This window comes from Equus asinus, chromosome 29 (assembly GCF_041296235.1).
Source record: "Equus asinus isolate D_3611 breed Donkey chromosome 29, EquAss-T2T_v2, whole genome shotgun sequence".
NCBI classification, from domain to species: Eukaryota; Metazoa; Chordata; class Mammalia; order Perissodactyla; family Equidae; genus Equus; species Equus asinus.
Window position 1 is genome coordinate 28196969 of NC_091818.1, and position 26673 is coordinate 28223641.

The 26673-nt window shown below is 35.2% G+C and overlaps 1 protein-coding gene across 2 annotated transcripts in view; it reads right to left on the reverse strand.

Moving 5' to 3' along the window:
• PLXDC2 (plexin domain containing 2) overlaps positions 1-26673 on the reverse strand; it is a 406735-nt gene that overhangs the window by 120487 nt on the left and 259575 nt on the right. For both annotated transcript variants that reach the window (XM_070501269.1, XM_014846019.3), the window contains exons 6-7: positions 13570-13692; positions 4387-4505 (exon numbers count right to left, since the gene is read on the reverse strand). In XM_070501269.1, the coding sequence (XP_070357370.1) occupies positions 4387-4505; positions 13570-13692 (242 nt within the window). The remainder of the gene's footprint in view (positions 1-4386; positions 4506-13569; positions 13693-26673) is intronic.

Here is a 26673-nt window from a genome sequence, read left to right on the forward strand (position 1 = left end):
AACCTACAACCAATTGGCAATGGCGATTTATTAACTATGCATTCTTCCACAGTAACAGTAAATGTTACACTAAGGAACATTAGGTTTAAATACTTAAATGGTAAAATAGATTAAAAAGTGATTTTACTTAATAAACAATAAAGTTCCTATATACTGACCTCCTCTGAAATTTGCTGCTGAAGGAGATAGTAAGGTACTTAAACAAGCAAATGGATGGAATAGGCTGACTCTCAGGTGGGTATGCATTTTCTATGGTTTCCCCCCGTCACCATAAAAAAGGATTACATGACATATTTTTTAATTGCACTGTCCAAAACTGGTGACCATCCTGTCCCTCCCATGAGATGGTAAAAAAAAAAAAAATCAAATTTGCAATAGACACAATATGAATGGTATCCTTCCCTAGTTTGTATCAAAAGTAACAATAAATTCAAAATATAATCAGAGAAGAAAGATGAAATAAGTCAGAGGAAATGCAACTTCTAAAATATGATGGTATACTAGTATAGACAGCATCAAGAACTGTCAGATATCTGACTTCAAATTTCTAATACATTTGGAATGAAGTAATTTTTTGGGAATAGGTAGTTTCCTTGTTACACTGTCAATAGAACAAAAATTTCAGGTCTCTATCTATATAATCAAACAATCATCATTATTCAATGGTAACTTAAAATAATATAAAGAATCTGGGTTCTATGGTCAGAGCCAGTTATTAACAGACTAGAAAATTGGAATTTGATTTTCCAAATTCCATTGATCTAAGAGAGGATGCATGTTATTATTATTATTTTTTTTACCTATGGACTTTTTTTCATTTTTTAAAACACAGGAGTTCAGAGCCACTAAGGCCAATGCTCCATAGTAAATACCTAGGTCTTAGGTGGAGAGCCCTGAAGGACGACCCGCTAAGAGTAAGGACCGTGAAGCTAACTAAAGTAAACAGCTGTGTAACAATAAGGGCCTATAACTTAAAGCAGAATTTCAAATTTTGGGTTGAATAATACAGAACTATAAGCTCAGGAGAGATAACAATTATTTAAAGGAGTCTGTGCCTCCCCTATTTCTCTCACCAGTATGGTCAGAAGAATACTGGGCCTTTGGTGAAAGACCATTGAATGCTATGAGCAAATTTTTATTCATTCTTATTTTAAACAGTAGTAAAGTACTTCCCTATCTCAATCTCATTACAAGAAAGATTGTTATGAGAAGCACAAATGTATTTTATAATTTATTGATCATTATTTATCTAGTTTGCACTGTGAAAAATTATGCTGTTGGAGAAATGACCATACATGGAGCATGACAGAATTGGAGGTCATTTGAGTGGTTCGTATAGGCAGTTGGTACATTAAGAATTACTAAGAGAAACATAATTAACTACCAGAATAAATCATTTGAGGATAATAAACTGAAATTTGTATCAATAAATTTATTCAGTGCATTACTAATTTTAGTCTACAACTTAACCAAGTCCTTTATTGGCAGTTCCTGCATAAAATAGAATTTTTTTTCTCAAGCAAAATGTAATAAAATAAAACAAAGCTGGCATTAGCCAGTTAGGAGCAACGTATTACAGAAAGAATTGTATTTCCTCCCTGTCTATAATTTTTTTTCTGCTTTATCTCCCCAAACCCGCCCCCTCCCCCCCCGGTACACAGTTGTATATCGCAGTTGCACGTCCTTCTAGTTGTGGGATGTGGGACGCCGCCTCAACGTGACGAGCGGTGCCATGTCCGCGCCCAGCATCCGAACCAGCGAAAGCCTGGGCCGCTGCAGCAGAGCGCGCGAACTTAACCACTCCGCCACGGAGCCGGCCCCCCGTCTATAATTTTGGTTCTGTACATTTAATCTGGACAGGAACATAAAATTATACTCCTTATATTCTTAGGTTCTTATGATTTCATTAGCTCTATAACTTAACTAGAAATACTTCTCCTGACTTTGTGGGATTGTAATTGTATAATATATTGGAGTCAGATAAAAAGATTACTAAATACCACACATTAACAAGGATTTATTGAAAAAACAAATAGGAAATAGATTTGTAAATTGTTATACGTAATCTCCTTGGGAAAGAAAGAAATAGATTTGTAAATTGTTATACGTAATCTCCTTGGGAAAGAAAAAAATGTTGAGGTATCTTGGGATCACCAAATTAAGATGACCTGTGACCTCCAGCATGTAATTTAACCTTTCTGACTCAGTTTTCTTACTATAAAATCAAGATAATTTTGTGTGATTTAATTCCATAATTAAGCCACACACATTTATTCCATAGCTTCTAGGTGGCAGCACCTTTGTGAAAGGCTAACAATATTAAAATATGAGATATTGTTGAAGAATTGAAAAGTATAAAGTGTGTGAAAGCATTTTGTCAGGGATAATAAATTATGCAAACAACCATTGTATGCTATCGTGATTATAAATATTTTTCTAGAAGTGCCAGGAGCATCTAGCTCTCACCCCAATTGCAGAGGACCCCTATCGTGGAAAATTTTGCAAATAGAAATTTGCCTCAGCAAATAAAATGAATGATAAGTATTAGAAATAAAAAAAGTAGGATGGAAAATTTTTTAGAAACTGCTTTCTAATCAGGACAGAGAAAGGACAGTAAGGCAAATAATAAAGTAGTGACTTCTCTAGAACTCTGAGTTCAGAAGGCCTGATGTTCAATAGGACAACAGTCTGGGAATGTGAAGAAAGTGTTAAAATTGCCCATCAGCTTATTCCCCATAACAAAACAAGAAAATCATAATGGAAAATTTTTTCTTTATTAAAATTAAAAAAAGAAGAAAACATTTAAAAATACCAAACCCACTACAAAGAGAGAATAGGAAAAATAAACTGTTACTCTGCAATGTGAGATACCATTGAGAACAGTATAAATGAAAATGACAATTTTTACAGTAAGGACTAGAGAGAGAGACCACAATAAGAACACAAACTTCTGTTTTGACAAAGCCTACAGTTAGTGAGATTTAAGACTCTACACTCACTGACCCTACATCTTTCCAGAAACTTTACCACTGTTGGTTAAAACTGTTGAAAACTAACATTCCATAATGTCACTCTGCAGCCCCAGCAACACATCAGATTATAATGAAAACTTGAAACGGCTGAGTCCCTTTGAGCGACATTCTCTCAGCTTCCAGAGAGTGTGCTCCGAGAATATGGTAGGCAATGATATAAAAATATAGCTCTGGATGAAGAAGCACCAAATAGAACAGACCTTACATTATATTCTATTTATATTATCACCCCAAGTAAATGATTAATTCTACAGAAGAATTCTTCAAAGGAGTGGGAACATTTAACATGGTTATGAGATTTCCAAAAGTTGGCCTATTTAATGGAAATATAAATATCCCTCACTTTATAAAAAAGATAGACTTCAGAAGACTTGACCAAAGGGAAAATTTCTAAAATTGTCAGCATCTTTTTAACAGCTGAAGATTCATTTCCAAAGAGAAAATAACCCTTCAGTTGAAAATAAAATACTGAGTCTGCATTATTATAAATACCCATTAATCCATAGGTTAATAATGCCCACTATCAATTCATATTGTCAGAATTTCTCTCATGCCTAGCTATTGCCTAAAACATCACATCTGCTGTTCTTGGAACCTTATTCCTATATTCTTTGTTTTCTTCCCCCAAAGTTTAGGTTGTCTAATAGAGCTTAATGACATTGTCAATAGAGTTTTGAACCAAACATGCTATTATTCTAATTTAGATATTCTGTAAATTTAAGGCTACTATTTAGCAAATTTCCATTCTTTACTTTGTCAATTTGGTAAAATGAAACAAACCATAAGTTTAAGTTCCTTTATTCTTTCTGTCACTTAGATCTCTAATTAATCTTTCTTATCAGGTTGCAATAAGCATCGGCCAAAGGGATTGTGGACTCAGCTGTCCTGGAACGCTTTAAGTATTGGGTCATTAAGTCACACAAGTTTTCATGTCTACTAATTCTTTTAGAATTAGAACCAAAAAAGTCACAGAAATTGACAAGGCAAAACAAAAAATATAAATATAAACAATCAGATGTAGATGAGAAGAAATTCTTCCAAATTGGAAATATGTTTTCTTAGATATATATCATTATAACACCACTAGAATATAATTATTCAATAATTTTATGAAATTCCTGGGTTATAATAGCAATGATATCAGAAAACAAAACAAGATAAAACCTAAAGAATTAACAATCGGTGCCACACAGTAGATTTAAAAAAACGTATTTTTTTATGAAGCAAAGAAATCAAGAAGTGAGAAAATGATCTGAGGTTCATTTCTATAAAATATCCCTTTCTTAAAACTTGGAGGAAAAGCTAGATAGAGGTCAAGGTCAAAGGGGAAGGAAATCATCAATACATTACTTACTTCTTTGTATCCAAAGATGATGCGTCCATCTATGAGGAGGGTTGCCTGGAATGTGAAGCTTCCCAGGTTGTAATTATCCTGCAGATGTACATGGTCCCACTGGACAACAAGTGCTGTGCCTATAAACACCATTAGAACAGAAGAAATGCAATGAGAAAAACATATCAATGAATTCTAGTGGGAGTCTTCACAAAAGTATGGATCTAGCCTTCAAATCTTGTAGTTGCGCTATTTGAATTTTACATGGTTTGAATCCTGTTATTGAAATAGCATTCGGGATATTTTTAAAGAATTGAGTATTCTCTAAATATTTAGTAAATTCTAACCTCATACTGAGGTTAACATTGAGCCCAGTAAGGGGAAATTTTGCCTTAGGAAGTCCATTAACGTTAATGGGCACTGTCTGCTTAAATTTCTCTGAGCCTCTTTCAAAATGCAGCCCAAGTGGATTGAATGAACTTCAAATACATTTGACAAATGCTGAAAGTGAAAGGAACACATCCAGGAAAGCTATAATCACTTATAAAAGACCTGAAAATGTCTTTTTCATACATACAATTATACTCTTCCACGCTGAAGAAATTCCTTTAACATTAATGGGAATTTTCTTCTTTGATTCACAATGCCTGCATTTCTGTCTTTGTTGTATTCCTTTAAAGAGGCTGCAAGGTAGCTTACAGGGCCCCAGGCTAAAATTTCTGAAGCCCCCTTGAAATACACTGAGATGAATCTTCAGTGCTATATCTCATATTCCAATGAGTCAACCTGCCAGTGTTTATTATAAAGCTATTAACATGAAATATACATTGGAACACAGTATAAGAGCCACCAATGAGAATTCATATTTTGTTTTAACTGACAGTGTTTATTCTCTATTTTTTGAAAAGAAAACAAATGAGCAGCTTTTGCTTAGCTTAAAAATCTTGTTGCCAAAAAATGTTGTACAGAAAATGAAACTCACAGAACCAAAAGAGCAAAACTTACCTCCCAGATCAGTAAATATCTGAGTATGAAAGAAAAAAACCAAGATTTTATGATGGACAGCTTCTGGGTTAATGACAGTTCGGAGGTGCTGAGAAAGTAGTATGTTCAGAGAGGGTGTGGAAACTCCATACCCCTTCCCACATATCTTGCCGTAAGCATTTCTTCCTGAACTAATTCCTGTACCACATGATTGACGTAGAACAGAATACTGTCTTTACTGTGTTTTGGGGTGTGACTTAATGCTGAGAGCTTTTGACTAAGATCAGGGCATGGGGGCTCCTGAATTTGCCTCCTCCCATGAACACGCCTAATGTACAGCTACAACCAAAGAATTTTCTTCTGTGAGAAATCCGGAAACTAGCTGAGTGACTGCTATACATCAGGTGACTGAGAAAATACCCACAATGAAACTGCATACATCTAGGTGCTGACTGTGATCCTCCCTGGAGCCCAAAAGAGCCAGTGGGCGCTTCCACCACCTTCTTTCTTTGGCTTACTCCAATAAATAAAACAGGTCACCAGCATCTCTTCGGAAGGAGCTTGCACAAAAGTCTGAGGTCCAGCTTTTGTGTTTGCCACCTTAGGGACAGACCTCCAGATCACCTAGCTCTGATAGACAATGGGATTTGCATTCACGAGTCCCACAGGACTGCAGTAGATAAATAAGCAATTAACAGGCATGCCCATGAACACTTGCCATGGCTATCTCCACAGGACTCAGCAGAGAGGGGGCAGGCACAAATGCCCATCTCCCAATCATCTAGACAGAAAATCAAAAAGGAAATACTGGACTTAAACTACATGGTTCATCCCAAAGCAGCAGAATACACATTCTACTCAAGCACACATGGAACATTCTCCAGAATAGATCACGTGTTAGGCTACAAGACAAGTCTTAACAAATTTAAGAAGACTGAAATCATATCAAACATCTTGGCTGAACAAAATCGTATGAAACTAGAAATTAATAGCAGAAGGAAACTGGAAAGTTCATAAATATGTAGAGATTGAAAAATATCCTACTGAACAACCAATGGGTCAAAGAAGAAATCAAAAAGAAAATCTAAACCTATCTTGAGACAAATGAAAATGGCAACACAACGTTAAAACTTACGGGATGCAGAAAAAGCAGTCCTAGGAGGGAAGTTTATAATGATAAATGCCTACATTAAGACAAAACAAAAATCTCCAAAAAAAAAAAAAAACCTAACCAATCTAACTTTACCCCTCAACAAACTAGAAAAAGAAGAAACCAAACGAAAAGTTAGTAGAAGAAAGGAAATAACAAAGATCAGAGTAGAAATAAATAAAATGGAGACTAAAAAGTCAATAGAAAAGGATAATGAAACTGAGCTGTTGTTTTTTAAAGATAAAAAAGTTGACAAAACTTTAGCTAGACTAAGAAAAAAGAGAAAAGACTCAAATGAAATCAGAAATGAAAGAGGAGATGCTAAAACTGATAACACAGGAATACTAAGGATGAGAAACTAGTATGAAAATTATACGCCAACAAATTGGGCAACCTAGAAGAAATGGATAAATTCCTAGAAACATAACACCAATCAATAATGAATTATGAACAAATAGAAAATCTGAACAGACCAGTTACTAGAAAGGAAATTGAGTCAGTAATTAGAAAACTCTCAAAAAGGAGAAGTCCAGGAGCAAATGGCTTCACTGGGGAATTCTACCAAACATTTAAAGAAGAATTAATATCAATCCTTATCAAATTAGTGCAAAAAAGAAAAGAGAGAACACATCCAAAGTGATTTTCAAGGCCAACATTAACCTGATACCAAAGCCAGATGAAGACACTACAAGAGAAGAAACCTACAGATCAATATTGCTGATGAGCATAGATGCAAAAATCCTAAACAAAACATTAGCAAACCAAACGTAACAGTACATTGAAAGGCTCAGGCACCATGATCAAGCTGGATTTATCCCTAGAAAGCAAGAATGGCTTAATATACACAAATCAATCAATGTGATACACCACATTAATGAAATGAAGGATAAAAATCATAGGATCATTTAAATAGATGTAGAAAAAGTATTTGATAAAATTCAACATCTTTTCATGATAAAAACTCTTAGCAATTCAGTATAGATGGAATGTAATACAACAAAATAAAGTTCAGATATGACAAACCCACAGCTAACATCACACTTAAGAGTGAAAAGCAGAAATCTTTTCCTCTAAGATTAGAAAAAACACAAAGTCCTAGCCAAAGCAATTAGACAATAAGAAAAAGATAAAAGGCATCCAAATTGGAAAAGAAGTAAAATTGTCTCTGTTTGCAGATGACATGACATTATATAGAGAAAATCCTAAAGACTCCATCAAAAAATTAGAACTAATATTAGAACTAATAAGCAAATTTGTAAAATTGTAGGATACAGAATCAATATACAAAAATCAGTTCTTTTTCTATAGAACCGTAGAACAACTATTAGGAAGAGAAATTTTTTTAAAATCCCATTTATAACAGCATTAAAAACAATAAAATACTTAGGGATAAATTTAAACAAAGAAATGAAAGACTAGTGCATTGGGAAATGGAAAACATTGATGATAGAAATTGAAGAAGACACAAATAATGGAAAAATATTCCATGTTCATGGACTGGAAGAATTAACATTGTTAATATGTCACACCACCCAAAGCAATCAGATTCAATGCAACCTGCACAAAAATTCCAATAGAATTCTTCACAGAAATAAACAAAAATTCTAAAATTTATGTGAAACCACAAAGTCCCCAGTTAGCCAAGCAATCTCGAGGAAGAACAAAGCTTGATGCACCATACTTTCTGATTTCAAAGTATATTGCAAAACTAAAGTAATCAAAACAATATGGATTTGGCATAAAAAGGGACACATTGATCAATGGAACAGAATAGAGAGCCCAGAAATAAACCCATTCATATAGGGTCAATTAATTTTAAATAAAGGAGTCAGGAATATGTAATGGGGAAAGTACAGTTTCTTCAATGAATCATGTTGGGAAAACTTAATAGCCACATGCAAAAGAATGAAACTGGACCTCTATCTCACACCATAAACAAAAGGTCAACTCAAAATGGACTAAAGACTTGAATGTAAGACTTGATACCATACAACTCCTAAAAGAAAATGTAGAGTGCAAGCTTCTTGACGTTGGTCTTGGTAAGGATTTATTGAATAATTTGACACCAAAAGCAAAGGCAACAAATGCAAAAAAAAAAATAAAAAAAAAGTGAGGCTACATCAAACTAAAAAACTTATGCACAGCAAAGGAAACCATCAACAAAATGAAAAGGCAGCTTATGGAATGCGAGAAAATATTTGCCAACCACATATCTGATAAAAGGTTAATATACAAAATATACAAGGAATAGTTTCCATACAACTCAACAGAAAACCCAAATAACCCAATTAAAAAATGGGAAAGGATCTAAATAGCTATTTTTCCCAAAGACATAGAAATGGCCAACAGGTACATGAAAAGGTGCTCAACAGCACCAACCATCAGGCAAAGGCAAATCAAAAGCACAATGAGTTATCACCTAACACCTGTTAGGATGTCTATTATGAAAAAAGACAAGACATAGCAAATACTGGTTAGGATGTGGAGAAAAGGGAACCCTTGCAGTCTGCTGGCGGAAATGTAAACTGCTACAGCCACTATGGAAAACAGTGTGGAGGTTCCTCAAGAGATTAAAAATAGAACTCCCGTATAATCCAGTAATTCCATTTCTGGGTATAAATGTAAAGGAAACAAAAACGCTACCCCAAAGATATATCTGCACTCCTACGTTCATTGCAGCATTATTCACAATAGTCAACATATGGAAAACAACTTGTGTCTGTTTACGGAGGAATAGATAAGGAAGATGTGGTATATATACACAATGGCATATTATTCAGACTTAAAAAAGAATGAAACCCTGCCTTTGTGACAACATGGAAGAATCTGGAGGGCATTATGCTAAGTGAAATAAGCCAGACAGAGAAAACTGCATGGTATCACTTATATGTGACTCCAAAAACAAAACAAAACAAAACAAAACAAAAAAGTTGAACTCATAGAAATGGATTTTAAAATGGTGGTAGCCAGGGCCTGGGGGTGGGGAACATAGGGAGAGGCTGGTAAAAGAAACCATCTTTCATTTATAGAATGAATAAGGTCTGAGGGTCTAATGTACAACATGGTGACTGGTTTCTAATACTGTATTGTATAATTGAAAATTGCTCAGAGTGAAACTTGTGTTCTGATGAAAAAAAGAAAAAGGTAGGGGACAGCTCAGTAGAGCAATGGTTAAGTTCGGGTGCTCTGCTTTGCTGGTCAACGTTTGCCAGTTCGGATCCTGGGAAAGGACCTACACACCACTTATCAAGCCATGCTGTGGCAGGCATCTCACGTATAAAAAAGAGGAAGATGGGCACGGATGTTAGCTCAGGGCCAATCTTCCTCAGCAAAGAGAGGAGGATTGGTGGCGGATGTTAGCTCAGGGCTAATCTTCCTCAAAAAAAGAAAAAAGGAAAAAAAGGGAAAAGGTAACTATGTGAGGTGATAGATGCATTAACTCTAAGGGGGGAATCCTTTTACAATGTATACATATATCAAATTATCATGCTGTATATTTTAAATAGAGAAATTTATATTTTTTAAGATAAAACTTTAGAAGTAAAAAAATTTGTTTTTAAATTCTACCTTGGTACTTTTAATCACAGGAAACACTCAACACATACCCTTGTTCTAAGGGAAAACCCAGGTGTCCTCCTTCCATGTGCATTTTTCTATCTCTAGTACCATTTTTTTAAGATTGGGAAAAGCAAAAGGATAATAACAGCCAAAAAACTTCACATAATAATAGAAGTAGAGGGGTTTTCTGGTCATGAAAGGCCTCTTAACAACAGCTTCATTTTCCTTCACGTGTCCAAAACCCTAAAGCTCTGTTCTCTTCTTTATTCCCTAATTTCTATTAGACATTTTGGCGGTGCAGAGAAAACATTGAATTAGAGGGAAGAAGACCAAGCCATGTGTCCTGTCTCTAATACTTTCTGCGTGACCTTGGACACAATTAACCTGCATGAATCTGTTTCTTCTCCAACATGGGAGGAATAATTCTTGCCTTCTAGAGATTTCTGCATGAAATACAAGAAAATATTTATCTCAAATTCTTTGTGCAAAAGAGAGGTCTAGATAAATTGAGTAATTAAATGTTTTGAATGCAAATTCTGATGAAGATATTCTTAATAGATTGTTAGTAGCAGGCTTTTGAAAATAACACTAAGTTCTGCAAATAAGTTTTATATTATGTAGGAGCATAGATCCCTCGACATTTTTTATTTAAATGGTTCTATATAGTACTAAGTTAAAAATTAAAAGTTGCTGAAATCTAAAACTTTATGGTATGCAGGTTAGTTGAAGTGGGTTTGCGAGTTAAAATCTACCTCTCTAAGCAGCCTCTTATATTACTCTCTAGGTAGTGCCCAACATGGGGAGCAATTAGGTAAACAGACCAGGAAGGCACTTTCCTTGGACAACTATAATGTAGGAAAATACACTCCTAAGAGAAAACCATGAGCGGAAGAATGGAATTCACATCTCTAAAGAGCTGAGTTAGCGTGGTCTATCTGCTGGTTCATGACTGACAATCCTACACTGTTTCTTTCATGATGGGCACAAAATCTAATGGCAGTGTTCCTTCTGTCAGAGCTGAAGTTGTTATTTAAGCTCGTCTACCAGACCACATGAGTTACCACACCATGCTGTGCGCTTATTGGAATTGAGCAGTTGGAACTGAACATCCCTAGCGTGTTTATTTAACCAGAAATCAAACGATCAGTAATGGATGCCAATTTTTCATTTCCAAAATAAAAACAGGCAAGTGGGATGAACTTTCAGTGCCATTTCAGGTCACTATCAACTCCAAATTTTCTGATTCTATGCTCAATCATGTTTCTGATCATTAGCAAGCATTATACTTTATAATTTGCTATTTATGAGCCATCAAATGATTTCTCTAGTAAAGGGTTTATTTTTACAACTTTTCTAGTTTTTGTGCATTAATATTCTATGACTCACTCAGACTTCAGTAATCCTCTAGGCTGCCTGTAACACTTGGAAGCATAATCTTATTTTTAAAATCTAGTGCTTAAATACTTAAAGAAATATTATCCTTGAAGAAATTTTCTAAACTGCTGTTCTCTCCTCTAGAGAAGTTTTGTTCTCCGAAAACGTTGTTTCCCATCCTTAAATATTCCTTCAATGACCCTAGCCAATCAAAGTTGGAAATATTTCAGGAAGTTGCTATCATATAAAAGGTCTTTGTGGAAAGCCTTGTAATATTCAAAAGTGCTTCATTCATTTAATAAAACACGAGAAATTACTCAGCTTTCATTAGCATATTGTAAGAACTCAATATTCCCATTGGTCATTATAGAGAAAACATATCAATAACGTAAAATACATTAATTCTTGAGTATCAATACTTTTACAATTCACAGAATTAAAAACTTATATATTTAATTTTTTTCATTTATTCATTCATTGAATAATTATGGAGGGCCTACTGTGTATTGAGTTCCTGTGCCAGGTACTGAAGATAAAATTCTTATCGTCACAGTCCTTGTTTGCAAAGAACTTAGTTTCCAGCTGGAGTAGCATACATTAATTTTTAAAAGTCATTCAGATGAAAGTAACATTTAAATATTAAGAGCTATCTGGGAATATGGTGTGTGACAGAGTGTAAGGAGGGAGAGACATTTAATATGCTTTATGATTCTGATGCTAATGGTATAAAAACTTGGTCATCAGAATCCAGTGCCCATGAGTGAATGGCTCCAACATCATCTGGTAAGTGACAGAACTTGGAAAATAATCACCTTTCATCAAATAATTTCCTATTTACTAAGGTGATTCTGTCTGGGAGGTCGTGGAATAAACTTCAGGTAAGTTTCCACCTGTAGTTCTGCCTTAAGCATACTTACAACCTACGTGTACATCCTTGGGCGTTAGCACCTCATTAATTTTTTAAAAGAGGGAGGATAGCATATAATATTCTTAAAATAATAGGGGGAAATAGTTATCATGGCTAACATTCAGAGTTACTTAATATTGGAACACATTTTGGTATTACTCAAATTGTTTGAAATGGATTTCTCAGAGTGTATATGCAAATATGTTTAGTTTCCTTCTTCCTTTGCTATTTTCACCTGTAAAACGGTTTCACCATTTTGTTCAGAAGATTGTTTTTAACAAAATGATCATTTCCCCAAAGCTACTGCTACCGTTAAATCTGTTCTACCCACTAGTAAATTTCTTCCTTGATCATTAAGACAAAAGTAGAAATAACTTTATTTACACCAAATGCTTCCATTATTTTATAAGATAAACTGTCATTTGGGCAAATAAATATTATTTTTGTATTATAAAGAGTATAGAAATTTCTATCTTTAAGTTTTCCAAAACAAACTCTTCTTTTCCATAATTTCTTTCTCACAGTGTTACAGGCTTCAATAAGATATAGACATGAAAATACATTTGTGTCTTAAAGACTTTGAATTTCTTAGTTAGATTTTAATAGCACTTAGTGATGTATTCTAGGTTTCCTCTGACTATTTTATATGTCTCCAAAAGAAATGGTAGCGATAGATTTTTGTCACTATACTTGATCAACCGTAATAGGCTCTATTTCATACTTTAAAGTCAGGAAAACTTAATTTTCTTGTGTATTTTAACTATCCACCAACTTATATTTTTAAAAGGTGTGTTCTTATGGTACATGTAATTCATAAGGTTGGGAAATTTAATATCAATATACTATGCCACTTGCCTCTACTTGAAGATCAGAATAAAAAATTATCCCTATTTAGTTTTTTTAATAGGAAGGACTTATTGCAAATAGCATCAAATAAATGTGCTTTGTTCAGGTGTCATTTACAACAACTCATTTATTATAGTACCTAATAGATGTTAATAAACATTTGTTGAACAAATGAATGAACGAATGAGCGGCATTTGACCATATACTTTTACTCCACATATTAACGTTAAAGGATAACATTTGTCATCTCAGAGCATTTGCATCAAGAAGTTTATAAGTCCTTCTACCAAAAAACCCACCAAGATTACAAAAATATTAATATCAGTCTGTTGCTAGATATTAAAAAGTATACATTTAGTGAAAAAAAAGGCTAACAAATACATACCATTATCAAAATATCTGACTGTTGAATTTCTGGATACACTGGGATCAAAATTTGCCATTAAAGGTGCTATGTACTGTGTGGCTGTTAGCATTCGATGTACAACTTCTCCAGTGTATATGAAACCTAGAATTAGAAAAATAGGAAATATATTAAGAAAAAACCCAGGTAAAATTTTAATTAAAATATCTTCAACTCAATTGCAGTCATATTTTGAAAACAAAATATCATAGTAACTAAAAAAAAGGGAACATAATGTCTTAATGTCTGATGAACAATAATTGGGTAACAAATTCTCATATGATTTGGTAACTTGTAAACCATAAATTTATAACGTACAATTTTGATTGTGGGAAAAGTGACTGTTATCTGGAAGAGATTATTAGGCTGAAAAGGCTAATTTTGTACTATAAGTAATTCAAACATTGAATTTGCCATTATGAATCCCTTGTTATTTTAACACTAGCCAAACATGCAAGACCTTTTTACAAATGAATGCCTTTTCTTGATGTTGAATTGCATTTTCTTAAACTGCAATCTAAGCTTAGGACATTTTAGAAACCCCACATGGATATCTTTCACACTAAAATGCAGAAAATGTTTTGGGCCTTTTTTTCAAAGTTGAAAGGACTCTAAACACCCATGGAAAAACTTGTACACTTCTCAGATTGCTCAAATCTTTATGATCCTAGCACCCTACCAAGTAGATAACGATTATATGTTTGTAGATAAGACGGTAAAACATTGATAATGCACAAATGACTCTCTATTTGGAGAGTTATCAATGCCAGCCTATTCTAGCAGTTGGACGAGAGGGAATTTACTATGGAGAACTCTGTCTTGAACTAACCTTCAATAGCTCCTATGTTACAACCCTATCCACTTTCAATTATTCACACTGGGTTTATTTACTTTGTGGATTATCCATGACAAATTGTTAATCCTATACTGGCTTCTTGCCTCCAAGGTCTTTAGCTGCCTGGAAGGAGAGTCTGCTCAGGGAATGCTAACTAATTTTAATATTAATCTAAGAAATGCACAATTAAGAATGTGTATGCAAATGAGTGTGTGCTTGTGCATGCACACACATACATGAAATATTACAAAATAAAATCCAAAGCAAATTATTTGTGACAATGCAATCGTAATGTTTAGCCAATCATAAATTAACTAGACATCTGGGGTTATTCTAGATCATTTTTCTATTTGCATAAAAATTAATAAAATAAAACAAGCAAGATTTTTAAGAACACAAAATTAAATCTCTAAAAGTGTTAGAACTTTTGTTGTCTCACTTCATGTTTAAATAAAGCTTTCATTAGCTTATTGTGGCCTTTATTGTTTCAAATTCTCAGTTGTAATTTCTAGGTAAATTATTGGAGAATTAAATCTATAGTTATTTACTTTGAAATTAATTTCTTTCTAGCAATGTCCTCTTTCCTTTGACTTCCTTTGCATTTTTCAACAAAGGCATAATAGAATTCTAGCTATTCATCTTAAAAATATACTTTTAACGGGCCCAGCCCTGTGGCCCCACAGCCCAGTGGTTAAAGTTCCACATACTCTGCTTCAGCGGCCCAGGTTTATGGGTTTGGATCCTGGGTACGGACCTACTCCACTGAGCAGCCATGCTGTAGTGGTCTCTCACATATGAAATAGAGGAAGACTGGCCCAGATGTTAGCTCAGGGCTAATCTTCCTCAAACGAAAAAAAAAAAGAGAGGAGGATTGGCAAGAGACGTTAGCTCAGGGTGAATCTTCCTCAGCAAAAAAAAAAAAAAAAAAAAAAAATTATATATATATCTTTGTAACTAGTAAAATCTTAAGCATGTGTTTTAATCATGAGTTGCTCTTTGTTTCTCATTTGCTGAGCAATATCTTTCAAATAAATTCCCTATGTCTTGAGCAGAACGTTGTTCATTTGCAAATTCACATAGCTCAAGTGTACTAAGAATTATTACGATAGGATGACACAGTCATTGCTTTTATTTGATTTCCTCGTAGATTTTCAAAGCCATGCTCTTAATATGCAAAGTCCAATATCACATTGTAAAATTGTAAAGATGAAGAGTAACTATTGTTCAGGATCTATGATTTATTTTTTTCTCCTCTCCTCACCAGTATGCCTTTATAATTTCACCATTAAAATGGATACAAAAATTCTATAACTATGATCTTTTAAGGAAAAGATTGAATTATACTCAAAATGTCCTTTCAGGGTCAGCAGCTTTACAGGAACTTCCCTAACTCTATATACGCCACGTACTAATAGAAGAAACTTTGCTTGATTTGAAGAATAAAGAAGGCAGTAATTCAAGGCAGTAAGATAATTTAAAATCAATACACAATTCATTCTCTAAAACAACTGTGTAAGAAAAGTTGCAGCAAATCCTAGAAAAACAGAGTTACAAAATGCACAACCATAGATGATTTCAGATACTTAATTCTTACTGTTAGTATTTAAAATAAATAAGATGTATATATTTGTCCTGAATGTTCCTACATAGGTTTGGCAAAAAGGTATTCTCCACTCTCTATAAACCAATTTTCAGATCATGGGAATCATTAAAATGCTGCTTTCTTTCATCAGGAAAAAGTTTTCCGGAATTACAATTTCTCACATTTCAAAGGTGAAACCGCAAATTGTTCCCAAAGAAGTAAGTAAAAATATGGAAGAACTTGTTAATATTTAAAAGCGATAATTACAATTTGTGATTCTTCTATTTTTGTAAAATTAAAATAAATTATAATTACTGTTACTAGGAGTACTACAATTGCCACAACCATTATTAACAAGAAACAGCTACTAACACGTCTTCCACTACTACTAACGTACCACCAGCGTTACGACCACCACCACCAACAATGTGAAAAACAATCCAAGGATGCAAAAACCCCACTACTCTGCAAAATGAGTTTAATTTTGCTAATTCAGAGAATACTTGTTTGTTTCCCTTAGCCATATTGAAAGCTGATGCCTATCAATATCTCAGGTGAGTTCTTAGTATCTAAGAAGTCAACGCTTGACTGCAGCGATGGTCTCTGCTTAGTTCTCCTTACATTCCTAGACTTTGAAAATATGATTTCAGGGGCCAGCCTGGTGGCGCAGCAGTTGAGTTTGCGTGCTCCACTTCCGTGGCCCGGGGTTCACGGTTCAAATCCCGGGTGCGGACCTACGCACAGCTTGGCAAGCCATGCTGTGGCAGGCGTCCCACACAAAATAGAGGAAGATGGGCACAGATGTTGCTCAGGGCCAGTCTTCCTTAGCAAAAAGAGGAGGATTGGTGGCGGATGGTAGCCTAGGGCTAATCTTCCTCAAAAAAAAATCATTTCAGCAGTAGGTGGTTGAGTGGAGAGAAACCTTGCAGGCCTGCTGAGAGCAGAGACCTATAATTAGGTGTTGAATTAGAACCAGCTATGCAAATTAGAGTCTTTTAGGCAACAAAACTTCTCCAAAGTTTCAAAGGCACTCGCAGCTACTGATATCTCATTTAGACATTTACTTCTTTTCTTTAGCTGTCTTGGGCATGTCCTGCAGTAGGGGAAAAATTATTTCATTTTTCTGGTCTCTCACTTTGTTTTTTGCTGAGGAAGATTGGCCCTGAGCTAACATCTGTTGCCAATCTTCCTCATTTTGCTTGAGAAAGATTGGTCCTGAGCTAACATCTGTGCCCACCTTCCTCTATTTTATGTGGGATGCCACCACAGCATGGCTTGATGAGCAGTGGGTATGTCTGCACCCGGGATCTGAACCTGCGAACCCAGGGCCACTGAAGTGGAGCGCGTGAACCTACCTACTACTCCACTTGGCTGGCCCCAGGTCTCTCACATTTCGAGGTAATTTAAGCAACATATTTCTATTGTTTTTTTCAAACTTGTTTGTAGTCATTTGAAGGGCTAATCATAAAATGTCCCCTTTGCTCACTCTGTCTTTCTAGTTTAAACAGATTCATCTCTCTAGTAATAAGATTTGTGAAAAAGTGTTTTTTACCCAGATAATTTAGTACCAGGAAAGGCACCTCCATTTAAATGATCCAAGTAAGAGAAGCAAATATGTTTTGCTTTTTGAATTTCAAATAATAGCTAACACAGTGCACTTCTCTTCTGCCTTAACTGCCAGTAAACCTAGAATGGAGTTCTGAACTCAGCTTCAATCAGCAGCTTTGCTCTTGCACCTGGAAGCATCTCTTTGGGCTGCCTTCTGTAGAGGTCTCTGGTCAATTGACTAACCTAGTGTTAAATCTGGGAAGCTATCAAGTCATTTGGGGATCCTATCATTGTAAGTTCTGGCCTGAACAAACCCCACTCAGTCATTATGTATTTATTAACCACAAGGATGTACTTACCAACCACAAATATTATTGTGATAATTACTGAAGTTAACCCATATCAATACAGGCCTTTACTGATCACATCATTTTCATGTATTCTCTTCATCGGATCCTTACAATAACTTTGAAATGATGGTACTATTATTATTATTTCCATTAATTAAACGAAGGATGTCATAAGGCTGGGTAAATTGCCCAAAACCACATGGCTAGAATTAGTGTTCTGATTCCAAATTTCATGACCCTCTCACAATACATTTGAGAATTCATTATGTGTCCAGAACGAAATACTCTCCCTCAGAGGATTTCATACTTAAGGAGTTTGAGGAAGAAAAGAACTGTTTTCTGTGTGAAAATTCCAACACCTATACCTTACAGCAGAGTTGTAGCTCCCTCAAATCCTGTGCTTTTATTGTATTGCTTCAGCTTCTGTTGTTTTCATTGGTAAATTGTACAAATAAGTTTAAATTAGATTCCGCTATTACAGCCAACCAAATGGGACTTAGATTGGCAAAGAATTTATTTAATGTTAGAATTAAATTATTTCCTAGTTGTGTGACTAAGTTACTTGACCTCTCTGCGTCTCAGTTTTCTAATCTGTTAAATGGGGCAGTGATGGCATCAATATTGGGTTGTAGTGGTTGAAGGAATTGATACATGAAGATCACTTAAAAACAGTGTTTAAATAAAATCTGTGGAAAACAACCAATCAATTAAATTCCCTCTATTCTTTATCTCTTGAAGTCTTTTTCTGTCTAACGTATCCTAGTTGATTAGACATACATCAGAATGTTTATATGACTTCAAAATTGTGCTTCAGACTCAAATGGTAAGCCAGGTGTTTCTTTGCATTATTCCAGTTTGGGTTAAAGTACACCACTGACCCAGCTACAAGGCAACAGATAACAAAAAGCCTTCCTGTCCAAAGTTCTACATTTGATATATCTTGCCTTCATTCTGATGGAATAAATGTTCTGTAAAAATATTAATTCCTATTGGTTGCAAATGGTTGTTTCATTTAATTGGAAGTGTCATAGTAATAAAGGAAGCGCGAAGAGGCTATAATTGCCTGTGAAATACTCTGCAAAACTTTAATATGTAAAGGGTTATATATTAAATATTCTACTTCATCATCCTTCACTTGATATTTGTGACCCCAGAGGAAAGGCTGGAGCTGATGGCTATGCCTCTACGGCCTTGAGCACTTACAGTTAAACCCTATCTTTAGAATACAAATGACAACGTTGTTGCCACTATTGTCACCTTTATGTTGTGTGTATTAGGATCCCTACACACAAATCAAAAGGATCTGAAATTTACGGTCTTTTATCCATGGGGATTTAGAGAACAGATTCCTCACAGATCCCTCATTAGCCTTATACACGGTCTGTTCACAAAGACCTGAGTTGTTTAACTGGGAGGTGGTGGTGGTTACTGCTTTGTCAGTTGCTCAGTGTTTGTGGTGGAAAACTTGCTTGAAACAAACAAATGAAATCTGAGCATGACTCAACTTAGGTTTTGCACAAAATGCCATTTTATGAATCATAATACATTCTCATATGCTATAAACTATCCTCTTTCAGACAAATACTTGTTTGTAATTCAGTCAGCCGTTTAAACAAAACCATATGTGGCAGCAATTGCTAATTTGAAAATTAAAAGTTGTGGTAAGTTATCTGGTAATGTAACTATCTGCCAGCTGCAACTGTACAATGACAGGTTTCATGTAACAAGCTTCCTCTGGACAAAATTGTTGCTAGTAGATCTCGCAGTTCACTGTGAGGATATTGGTTTGTACATGCGTCCAAGGTGGTTAAAGAAAAAAAGAAAAAGAAGCATTTCTCAAGTTCATGGTAGCTTACTAACCACTGGCTCCTAGGAAGCAACCCATAATAATCACCAAATATTTTCTCTCTCTAATTCCAACCAGCTGTCAAGATAAGATATACCAGCTATATTTTATACAGTAAAAATTATAAAATATGTCACATCTCATAGACTCCTTTATTCCATTGGCTTAAGGCATCCTTGGGGACTGCAAATGACAACAAAGCCATCCTCTGGGGAAAAAAGCAACAAGTAATGACTTGGTTATTGGTTGCAAATTATATTCATGTAATTACCAATACAAAAATTTATGTGGACTATATAAAGTGCCTCTCTCCAACTCCAGAATGAAAGAGCAAGAGCCAGAATTGTGTAGTTGAGGTAAGAAAGAGAGACAAAAATCTGTAACTTTTTCTTTCATTTTCATTTTGAACTACTAACAAAAATTTAGCCTATAGTTCTTGCTTTCTCCATCTTGTTTCTCCAATACATCAATGTAACTTGTTCAACAACTCATGTTAATTCCTAGTAGCCACTGAAAACAGCACCTCTTTCACCCCCCTCAAATGCTTCTGATTATCTAGTATTTCCAGATAGGTCCATTCACACTGCAGACAGTGAATGGCTCCCCCTGGAGTTGTGTCGTGCAGGAACTACGTAGCTTTTCATGGAGGCACAGGACTACTCTTGTTTACTTGAAAATCAAGTTCATCCCTCTATTCAGACCAATCCAGGTAATAGTTCAAGAGCCTTACTCTTACATGGGAAAGAAGGGGAGGGTTGCTTTGAATTATTTATGCTCCCAGACTGAGAATTCAGGGATCCTGTTGTTAAATGTTGGACTCACATGTGGCAGCTAAATTATAGGTAGGAGTTAGTTCCCAGTCCTTGGTTTGTGGGTATGCTGACCCATATTTGTGAAGCCTCTATCTTGAATCACACCTAGTATCTTAGACTCTGCACCATTCTAGAAGACAACTACTTGTCTTCCTGACCTATGCATATCAGCTCCCATTGGAATTTCTGCCCATCTACTGGGACCTAAATAATCCCTTTGTACCTAGGACAGCTCTCAGTTATCAGCTGGGCGTCCATCCAGGCCCTGTCCTGCTCTAGAGAGGGCGCCCATGCCTCCCTCTGGCTTTCACTCCTCCCCAGGGCCCCCCATCTGCCATGAGGAACCATGATAACTATCCCTCCCTTTTCTAAGGACTTAAAAACTGTTAGTGAAATCCATTTTTAAAATGTCCGGAAACAGCCTGGAAGGAAGATGGCCAAAGGTAAAGGCCAGCTTAGGGTAGGGGCCTTTTTTCTACATTATCAGACCTTACTGTACTTATTGAATAGTCTGTAGTACTGCATGTCTTACTTTAAAAATCAGGTAACTTTAAAGTAAAAATATTACATAGCAGGGGAATGCCTCATTTGGATTCTTACCCAGAATTATAGCCTGTCCAGTCTCTAGTTTACAGAACAAATTTCATTCTACATTTTTGAAATTATAATTATACTTTCCCACCTTGTTTAGACATTCCTAGGAGAGACAGAAATCTCATTCCTGACTTTTACCAGAATACATCCAAGTCGGGTCATGAAATGCCTTGAATGTATTGACAATCTCTTCATTGTCCCTCCCTTTTCAGTGCAAGAGAAATACCATTCATCTAGACAGGAAAGAAGCTAAAAGGGAGTGGAAGAGCTTTGCTTTCTCAAAGGCAGCCATCTGCATTGCACCACCAGTCCCAAAGCAAGGCCTATTCCTTCCTTTTTTCTCCAGATAACTAAAAGATCCCAATTGTTGCCTCAGCTGGTTTGGGTTTTAATGCCTTAGCATTGAACTTATAGATCCAGTCTAGTGTCATATATATACTGCTTCAGATAGCTAGATAAACTATAAACTGTATGTAAGCATAGCATGTCTGCACATATATGTACACACATATAACACACACAAACACACACATATGCATTTCTTTCCATGAGGAGTCAGTGTGAAGTGGAAAGGCCTATATTTGAGTTCTTCATCCTTTACAAGCTGTATGATCTCATATCATCACTTACTCTCCTTCAGTTGCAATATCTTCTACAAAGCTAGGCTAAAACTAACTCCTTTTAAACAACATTGTTATGTGCATTAATCAGTGAAAAAGGGCTCTACAAACATAGCTGCAGTTCTGCATTCAGCACATGTATATCGAGCATCTGCATTGCTCTGACATCCTTTTAAAATCAGAGCTCTGCAGAGGCTCCCTCTGCAGCCACATTGATTCCTCTCCTCGTCTGCTCTTGATCTTGGCGGTCCTATGGTCAGCCTCAGCCCTCTGGTATTTCCCACTTCCGGGAAACATATTCTCTTTTACAGTCTTAGAATTGTGATGGTAACTACATTTTCTTAGATGTTTTAGTAGTCTCATTCCTTAAGGTGACGCATGGTCAGTGAGAGGGAGAAAATAACCATAACAAAAGAGCATTGATCCAATTGTATATTCATATTACACCACGCACTTTGTGCTTTCAATATGCCCTACAATTTGAACACTCAAAACACTAGATGCTGAAAGAAAAACTCACTCTATTTGAAAAGAGAAAGGAATTTATATATTGGCTTTGTTTTTATAAACATACATGTGTGTATACATATAGACACGTATATAAATACACACATACATGTATGCACACACATTATATATACATACATAGTACATACACACACGTGTGCATATATACAGAGAGAGAGAGCATCTTAGAGTACATAGATTTTGTCAATCAACATAAAACACATATTAAGTATCTTAAAATCTGAAGCACAATAAAATCCAGTCAAATTACTTCCTCTGAAAGCATTTTAGGCATGGTTTCACCCATTTTGCTGATCCAGATGCACAGACCCATCAATATCTTGGTTAATACCACCTAGATTGAGCTTTTCAAAAATGCATTTATTTTCACAGACTCTTACATAAAATTTATCAACTCGATCTTAGGAAACACTGTAATTACTGAGAGCAGTGAGAGACTGAAAGAAACCCTAAGACCTTCTTTCCACAGCCAAGCCTTCTATTTCTCTCCCACTTTCTCCCTCACATGAAAAGAAAAAATCAACCACAACCACCAAAAAGTCAAGTTTATTCAAGGTCATCTCTTCCTAGTGTTGACTCAGTGGAGGAGTTATTAGAATATATATTCTTCCAGTAAAGTTACTGTATAGAATTACTTGTATTCATTTGTGATATGGTCATTGAGGCCAAAAAGTAGAATTTGGTTACAATTACCATACATCTCACAAATTATATCCTGACTCAAAAGTTAGAGATTCTGCTTCCTATAATCCTACTTTGAAAAAATTTGGCTGAATATATTTATTTTGATCAAAATACTGACAAAGCATTTTCCTTTGACCTTAGGAGATTTTGCAAGTACTATTTAGATTCTAAAATTATTAGATACACATTCAAACATTCATACACATTCAAATATGGATATTTTGTGATGTCGAACCAATTTCTATTTGTTCACATATGTGACCGTGTATTTTAATAGTTTTAAAAATAAACCTTAAAACGATAAACTTCATAATATATGCAAAGACTATGTACTTATGCATATATGAATAAAAATAAGTAATGAGCACTCAGGTATCAGTTTATCTACCAGCCAGGATAGAAAAAATACAATAAAGCACAAATATGATCTTCAAAATGCACTGTTTTCCTCCCCAGAATTTTTTGTTTATTATCTCTTTCCTTTTCTTTATAGTTTTTACACTATGTTTGCATCCCTAAAGATGACCAGCTTTGCATATGTTTAGACTTTAAAATAATTGAATTGTATTGTAAGTATTCTTCTGAAAGTTCCTATTTTTTTTAAATTTACATTCCTGAGAGAATCATCCCTACTGTGCATGTAGCTGTGTTTCATTCATTTGTCACTGCTCTATTGTATTCCACTATATGAATATGCTACAATTAATTTACCCGTTAGACTCTTGAGGATATTCATACTGTCTCAGTTTTTTGCTCTTACAAATGGCGCTACCATTAAAAAATTCTACATATGCCCTGTACTGTTATATGCTTATATGTACAAGATTTTCTAATGTATAAACTTAGAAGCTATGTGGCCAGATCGCAGGACATGCACATGTGCAACCTCACCAGATAATGCTGAATTGTTTTTCTAAGTAGTTACACCAATTGACACACCTACCATTACTATACACATATTCGTACTATACACATCAAAATTTGATATCGTCACACTTTTAATTTTTGCCAATCTGGTAGTTGTGAAATTATATTGCATTGTGGCACTTATTTACATTACTCAATTAAAATTGTTCAATTACACTGATTAATGACATTGAAATTAATATTAACTTCATATTTCAGGTACATATGAAATTCAATATTTTTCTCAGAAGCTCATCTGTCATTGTAGTTTCCTTTTCTGTGAAGTGCCCGAAAATATTTTGCCCTTTTCTTTTTGATTTCTAGGTCTTGTTTTTTCAGCTTTTCCAAAAAATAAATAAATAAATTCTAGATATCACATGTGGTGTGTGCTTTTTGTTCATTCTTAAAATGTTTCCTTACTCTGAAGTTATAAAGATATTCTTTCCTATTCTGATGGTATACATATATTCTTCTATTATTCTCTAAATATTTTATAAATTTACCCATCACATTTTTTTCTTCCATCTAATTTTTTTTTTTTTTTTTGAGGAAGATTAGCCCTGAGCTAACATCTGCTGCCAATCCTCCTCTTTATGCTGAGGCAGACTGGCCCTGAGCTAACATCCGTGCCCATCTTCCCCTACTTTATATATGTGGGATGCCTACCACAGCATGGCTTGTTGAGTGCCACCGTGTCTGCACTCGGGATCTGAATTGGCGAACCCCGGGCCGCTGAAGCAGAAGGTGCGAACTTGACCACTGCGCCACCAGGCTGGCCCCCATCTAACATATTTTTTGAAGGGTATAAAAGATGGTTAATTGGTGTGTTTCTTCTATAGGGATAGCTTACTATAAATTTTTGGAAGTTTCATCCTATCCTCACTGACCTGCAATATCAATTTAATCAAGTCTAATGTTCATAATCTATGTGACTTCTCCTGGAGTCTCTATTCTGATGCACTGTTCAGTTTATTTATCCCTGTGCAGAGTCACGATGCTTTATTACTATGCGCTCATACCTGGTATATCAAGAGCCCATCAACCATGAACTATCTGTCTTTGCCGTTAAGAATGGCTGACTATCCCTGGTCCTTTGTTCTTCCATATACACTTTGGCATTAGTTTGTCAAGATATATATACACAGGCTTGAAAATAAAACAATCATGTTAGATTTTAACTGAAATTGCATTGAAATTGTAAGTCAGTTTTGGAGGAATTCACAGCTTTTGATTTTGAGTCCCCCCCACCCGTGAATATGGTATAGATCTTTATTATTTTGGTATTCTTAGATATCTTTCACTACTTTTAAATTAATTTTCTCAAAAATGTCCTGTACATCATTTTTAGATTTACTCCAATTTACTTGTCTTCTTTGAAGCTATTATTATTGAAAGCTTTGTTTTCAATTATATTTTCCAACAGTTTGTGATGGCATTGAGAAATGCAATTGATTTTGTGTATTGGTTTTATTTTCAGCAATCTTGCTCAACTCCCAAACTAATTCTAATAATTTGTACACTTTTGAGGGCTTTTCTATGTTGACAATCATATCATTTGAAAATAATGAGAATATTTTTTCTTTCTAATCATTATGGCTTTTCTTTCTTTTTCACTGGTTATATATTGTATATTATTTTAATGCATAAACAATAAACTCATTTTAAAATAGATATCTAAATGATACAGTGAAATCTGTAGAACATGAAGGAAACACAATTTAGAATCTAACTAAAACAATTATCACAAAGATTTTATAGGACTGAAAAAAAATATTTTGCAAATCTTTTAGATGGAATGTCGCTGCTAAAGAATAACAATTTCGATTATTTCTCCTTTGTATTCTTCCTACTTCTAGGAAATTCACACACACCTTAGAGAGAGATAGGTAAATTTCTCTCAAGCCATGAAACTGTAGATATCTGAACTCTTTACTTCTCTTGCTACTTCATTGAACGTTATTTTTCCAGTTCCTTGGCAACATTTTTACTTCAATTAAATCCTTAACATTTTATTATCCAACCAAAGTAAAGCAGTAGGAAATGCTATTCGCAAAAGTGGTGCATTTACTTCTCAGCTGACTGCGCCTTTGACCAGAACAATACTGACTGGGAACAGGCAGAAAAGGGTATGGAGCAAAGGAAAGGCAGACAATTGAACCACAATGCAGGGACCAGCCTGGACAGCTAATGAGCAATGCTCCACCCCTTCTAGTTTAACTGGTACAACCAGTAGAAAAAGACCTTCCAAGGGCGGCCGCAACATTGTATCACCTCCCAGGGAAAATAAAAGAGATTCTTAGACTGCTTTTTCAACACCTTTACATTTATATCTACCAAAAAGGTTCAGGGTGCAAAGCTATCGTCTTCTTTGGTTGAAAAGAAGCACTTCTCCAAGGCGACTGCAGGAAGGCACGGAAGATATACTGTAATTGATAACCTGGTTTTCTGATACGTTAGCTTCTGTGGAAGAGCAGCAAGAACCTCGTCGCAAATGTACTTTTGTGTAACTGGTTCAGACTAATCAGAACTGAAGAGACAAATTTTTGTATTTCATTTTGTGTCTGCTAAGGCAGACGATGAAAAGGTTCACCGTGCTGGGAGGAATTCTTACCTTGGACATTCATCTCCAGTTCGTATTCAATGTGAGAGTGGAGCAGCCAAGGTGGCTACAGCTAGCATTTGGCCTGGATGACATAACACAGCCGTAATAGTGCACCTCATATAAGTGCCCAGAGCTCAGTGAAACCAGGGTAAGCCTATATTCAATCAGACATCAGCGCT